Genomic DNA, 6,000 nt, shown 5'->3' on the forward strand with positions numbered 1-6,000 from the left:
AGCGACTTTGGCAAGCATCCTTAAAGGATTAGGTATGCTTCTCTCTTTTCCTTTTCTGGCAGGAATGGGGATGTGATGGCTGGATCACGAGCAGCCATCGTGGACCAAAAGGTGGAAGCCACGTATTGAGTATGGCAGAGCAAGAGATAAACAGACGGGGTCCCTGATGGTTGTGGAGCAGTCACACCATTCTAAGACCCTGCTGTGAAAGAAGCCAGCCTTTTCTTGTTTCACCCACTACTCTTTTGAGTTTTCTGTCTCTGACAACCAAACCTAATGCTATTTTAGGAGGCAAAGGCAAGGTCTGGAAAAGAAAAGGCATGTAATAGACGGCTACATTACAGTTGATGAAGGAGTCATCTACAGAAGACAGTCAAGATTGAATGAGTCTGTCAAAGGAAAAGAGAACTGAGAGTAAATCCTCTGGGTACACCCTCGTTGAAGAAGTGGGTAGGCTCAGCAGAGTGATTCAGTACCAAGGGAGCCCAAAGTCACAAAGATCAAGAGAAGAGAATTTGCCAAGAACTAAAGGATCAACGAGTGTCAAGGGATCATGATGGAGGAGAACCTAGGAAATGTGAAGAGGAATTTAAGCAAAGAAAAATGATAGAACCAGAGTCCAATCAGTTTTGCATTGGAATTCTAAGCATTCTGGGTAAAATGTTTTAGTGTACAGGGTGAAAAAAAAATCTTAAAACAAAAAGCAAACTTTGGGAAAAGCCAGATTGTTTGGATCAACAACTATGAGTTAAAACCTCAGGCAATAAAGGAGATATTTGTGTATATATTAACTCCCTCCCAACTAGTTACTTTTCACCATTTAACCTAGATGAAATCAAACAAAATCTCTTGGCTTTGACTGGTTACTTAGAAACCAAATCTGTGAGAAGCACCTGGGTGGCTAGTTGTTAAGCACCAACCCTTTATCTTGGCTCAGGTCATGATCTCAGGGTCATGGGATTGAGACTCCTATCCCAACAGTACTCCCCTATACATCCAGCCCTACCAGGAACCCCCTCCCAGTTGGCTCCGTGCTCAGTGGGGAGTCTGCTAGAGATACTCTTCCTCGCCCCCTCCCCTTGTGCTTGCTTGCTCTCTCTAAAATAAATAAATAAATAAATAAATAAATAAATAAATAAATAAATAAATAAATAAATAAATCTATCTTTAAACAAATTAAAAAAGGAAAAGGAAGAAAGAAACCAGATCTGTTAATGTGATTTGGACCCAACCAGAATACTTGGAAGTCCAAAACACAAATATTTCCTCTGAGAAAATGATGGCTGCAAAAGTAGTGCCAAAATCAGTGCCATTGAGGACAAGAGGCTGGCTTCTCCCATTTTCAACCAAACTCTTTTATTTCTTATGGTCTTGCTACCTTTGCAAAAAACAGAGAGAAATGAAAATAGCTGTAAATACAGCTTTACTAGATCCAAGCTGAATAAAGGGACCAGCCTTGTAGCAATGATAAGGTTGCAGCGGTAAAATTATTTTCTCCTCTTAATAGTGTCCACGTATGGAGAAATCAAGTCTAGAGTAAAGGTAACATTTTCATGGGTGCCAACCAAAGCTCTTTAGCTGCTCTGATTTTAAGTGGTGTTTCTTGTGACAGTTTTTCTTTAAAACCAAAGGTCACCAGGGATCCTTGGGTGGCGCAGCGGTTTGGCGGTTTGGCGCCTGCCTTTGGCCCGGGGTGTGATCCTGGAGACCCAGGATCGAATCCCACGTCGGGCTCCTGGTGCATGGAGCCTGCTTCTCCCTCTGCCTGTGTCTCTGCCTCTCTCTCTCTCTCTCTGTGTGTGTGTGTGACTATCATAAATAAATAAAAATAAAAAAAAACAAAAAACCAAAGGTCACCAAATCATGTTTGCAGTTTGTGATCAGCATTTTTTTAAGTCAAAGAAGTAGAAGAGAAGAGAAAAATAGAATATGACAAACTACATAACACATAAGGATAAGGGTTTGGGTCGTTTTTGTTTTTCATCTTTTTTTGTTTTTTCTTTGTTTTTAGTAAACTTCACACCCAATGCAGAGCCCAGTGCAGGGCTTGAAGTCACGACCTGTCCCCTGCAGATCAAGACGTGGGCTGAAATCAAGAGTTGGATGCTTAACAGACTGAGCCATCCAGGCGCCCCATGAGGATAAATTTTGTTTTACAAAACTTTGTTTTCAGTTATGTATTTGTGTATGTATCAGGTTGCTATGTAAGACATAGGATTTCTTACTGTGTGGATTACAGTAAAAAAAAAAAAACAAAAAACAAAACAAAACATGAAAGCCATTGTTCTGAGAGACAGGCCTAGTAATCAGACATGTCCTACCCTTACAAAGAGGTTGGCATTCATCCGAATGTAAGGAAACTTGGCTGCAGAACTAGCAAAGGATTTAAACTATTTGTCTGGCCAAAAAAAAAAAATTCAAATAAGAATCACTGTGCTAGGAAGATAATTTCCTATGTAGAAGTAGGAAAGGAAAAAGGGAAGAAGGAAGAAGGAAGGAAAGAAAAGTCTAAAGAAAAAAATGATAGGAGGGTGCCTGGCTGGCTCAGTCAGTGGAACATGCGACTCTTGTGGAGCTGAAACTCCACATTGTGGGTGGAGATTATTTAAAAATAAAATCTTAAGGGCAGGGGATCCCTGGGTGGCTCAGTGGTTTAGTGCCTGCCTTCAGCCCAGGGCGCGATCCTGGAGTCCCGGGATCGAGTCCCCATCAGGCTACCTGCAGGGGGCCTGCTTCTCCTTCTTTCTGCCTGTGTCTCTGCCTCTCTCTCTCTCTCTCTCTATGTCTATCATGAATAAATAAATAAAATCTGTAAAAAAAAAAATCTTAAGGGCAGCCCCAGTGGCCCAGCAGTTTAGTGTCACCTTCAGCGCAGGGCCTGATCCTGGAGACCCGGGATCCAGTCCCATGTCGGGCTCCCTGCATGAAGCCTGCTTCTCCCTCTGCCTGTGTCTCTGCCTCTCTCTCTCTCTCTCTCTTTCTCTCTCTGTGTGTGTGTGTGTGTGTGTTTCTCATGGATAAATAAATAAAATCTTTACAAAAAAATAAAATCTTAAGAAAGGAAAGAAAAAAATAGGCAACCTGTTAATTTTGATGAACATGGAGGGATACGTATGAGGTAAAATATAACTTCAGGATGGGTGCCTGGCTGGCTCAGTCAATAAAGCAGGTGACTCTTGACCTTGGGGTCGTAAGTTCAAAACTCACACTGGGTGTAGAGATTATAAAAAACCCAATCTTTGGGCAGCCCCGGTGGCTCAGCAGTTTAGTGCCACCTTCAGCCCCGGGTGTGATCCTGGAGACCTAGGATCGAGTCCCACGTTGGGCTCCCTGCATGGAGCCTGCTTCTCCCTCTGCCTGTGTCTCTGCCTCTGTGTGTCTCTCATGAATAAATAAATAAAATCTTTTTAAAAACTAAAATCTTAAAAAAAAAACCGCAATCTTTAAAAATGTATTTATATGACTTGAGAAGATAGAAGAAAGAATGGGAAAGCATTCCCAAGTAGAGAAAACTTGATGAAGCTGAAATAAACCCCAGGTGGCAGCAGGGCCTGCTGCATGGGTTTGCCATGATGGTAGCTAACATCTGTGCAATGCCAGTTTATGATCTCTAGTGGAGGGAGACTTCACCACAATGTTATGATATGAGGTAGATACAAACATTTCTGTTGCATGGGGGGTGGGGCGGGGTAAATATGAGAAATGCTTAAAATTCCTATGAGAAAATATTTCTAGTTATGAGTATTAGACTGTGAAGCCTTTTTACCAAGTTAATGTCGGAAATGGTTTCTGGTTATGAGCAGAGGCTGAGGCAGAGTCCTAATATCTAGTATCTCTAACTAAAATAGAGACAAGTCCAAAAGGGATATGTAATGATATTATGTTTTTCTTCATCAAAACCAAAACAATGGATATTTTGCTTTCTTTTTCTGAGACTGGCAAGAAGGTGGACATATCCTTACAAGATTTTATTCTAGCACTTTTTTGGTATTATTAAGTGCAATAGCTTATATTAAAAATATGAATTGTGGGGATCCCTGGGTGGCGCAGCGGTTTGGCGCCTGCCTTTGGCCCAGGGCGCGATCCTGGAGACCCGGGATCGAATCCCACGTCAGGCTCCCGGTGCATGGAGCCTGCTTCTCCCTTTGCCTGTGTCTCTGCCTCTCTCTCTCTCATTCTATGTGACTATCATAAATAAATTTAAAAAAATTAAAAAAATATGAATTGTTATATTAATACTCATGATAAAATCAAATCTGATGACTCTAAGATAAAAATTAGCAGGTCTCCTCATTGCTGTATCTTTTTTGCTCCAGCGGTATGTGATAAAAATGTTGATCAAAGGTCTTTCTTCCCTGTTTTATATATTCCTCGTAAATTATAATTTTTGCTAATCCTACTCTCTGAGGATGGGTGGCTCTTTCCTAGGCTGATGATCACTATCCTTTTAACAAAGACATGCCAAGAACCAAACCTACATAATTAAACATTTTTAAAATTAGGGACGCCTGGGTGGCTCAGCGGTTGAGCATCTGCCTTCGGCCCAGGGCCTGATCCTGGAGTCCCAGGATCGAGTCCTGTGTCGGGCTCCCTGCATGGAGCCTGCTTCTCCCTCTGCCTGTGTCTCTGCCTCTCTCTCCGTGTGTCTGTGTCTCTCATGAATAAATGAATAAATCTTAAAAAAAAAAAATTGAAACCGGAAAAACAACCAGTCTGGAAAGCACTGCTGTAAGTGCACGGAACAAATCCGTGTGCGGTTTAACAAGGAAGGTGCTCCACGGTGAAATAAAAGAAGATAAACTGCACAGTCGTTTTTCAGAAAATGCTACTTAGCCGGCTTCCTCCAAACCAGCGTATCCTCCACTGAAGCACCAACGCCTCCAAGTCTAGAACAGACGAGGAGAAAGAACTTTGCACTTCTGCACCATGCCACAATTCGCCTGTCCTCACTGCCTGGGCATTAATGAGGGACATTTACTTATTTACAAGTGGGAATTTCTAGATCATTCGGCCACACATTAGGGTGGCCCGGACTCGAGGCTGGGAAGTGAGGAGGGATCAAGGTCCCGCTGGCCCTGTGCCTTTGGAGTCGAGCGCGCCCGAGAAGTCAGCGCTGCCCGCCAGCCCACGGGTGCAGCACGCAGCCGGCGCCGACGGCCCGGGTTCGAGCCCAGCTGCCCCACGTCCCAGCTCTCTGCCTCTGAGCCTCAGCTGCCTTTCCTCACCAGCGACACTCGCTCGCATCAGAGTTCGCAGCGAACGCCCAAGCTGACCCAAGCACGAAGCCTGGCAGGCGCCGCGGTCCCATCCGTGCCCGTGGCTTCCGGCGTCTACACCCGCCGCGGAGTCGAGCCCCGCCGGAGGGCTGCCCGCCGGGCCGGGCTGGGGGCGGCCGAGCCGTTACCTGATGGCGTTGACCGGCGGGTTTCGGAGGCGGATCAGCGCCAGGCAGTTGCGCAGCCGCTCGTACTCGGCCATGGCTCCCGGGCGCGGAGGTCGCCGGCGCCTCCCGCGCTGGGCGGGCGATGCCGCTTCCCCCGCTGCCCGCGCCGCCCGCCGCAGGAGGGGCGCCCGCTGGGCCAATGCGAGCCCGGCGCCGCCCCCGCGCCCGCCCCCGCGCTCGCCCCCGCGCCCGCCCGCGGACACCCGGCACCGCCGCCCCCTCCCCTCCTCCCGGGACCCCAGCCCCGCGCTCCGCAGACGCTCGTGATCCCTTCCTCGGCCTGGGCTCGCGTCACCGCGCAGATCGGAGAGGCCCGCGGGCAGTGGTGCCACTGGCAGCAAGTCCAAGGTGGCAACCCCCCCGGGAGCCTCCTGGCTTCACTAAGTCGGTGGAGCTGTCATCGGTTTTCAGCTTTATGATCCTTCTTAACAGGGATAGATACCTGGAGCCATGACGATTAAGGTGACCTGACACACGCTTGGAACAGTACACACATGATGAATTTCACCCAAGTCGGTGTGGTGCCAACCACTTAACATAACAGTAGTTTTATGCCT

The 6,000-nt window shown here is 46.6% G+C and overlaps 1 protein-coding gene across 1 annotated transcript in view; it reads right to left on the bottom strand.

The window, feature by feature from the left end:
* The window catches only part of EHHADH (enoyl-CoA hydratase and 3-hydroxyacyl CoA dehydrogenase), a 51,683-nt gene extending 46,126 nt beyond the window's left edge, over positions 1 to 5,557 (bottom strand). The window contains exon 1 of the mRNA XM_055308266.1: positions 5,405 to 5,557. Coding sequence (XP_055164241.1) covers positions 5,405 to 5,478 — 74 coding nt within the window. The 5' untranslated portion in view covers positions 5,479 to 5,557. The remainder of the gene's footprint in view (positions 1 to 5,404) is intronic.
* Between the last annotated feature and the right edge of the window lie 443 nt (positions 5,558 to 6,000).

This window comes from Nyctereutes procyonoides, unplaced genomic scaffold (assembly GCF_905146905.1).
Source record: "Nyctereutes procyonoides isolate TBG_1078 unplaced genomic scaffold, NYPRO_anot_genome, whole genome shotgun sequence".
NCBI classification, from domain to species: Eukaryota; Metazoa; Chordata; class Mammalia; order Carnivora; family Canidae; genus Nyctereutes; species Nyctereutes procyonoides.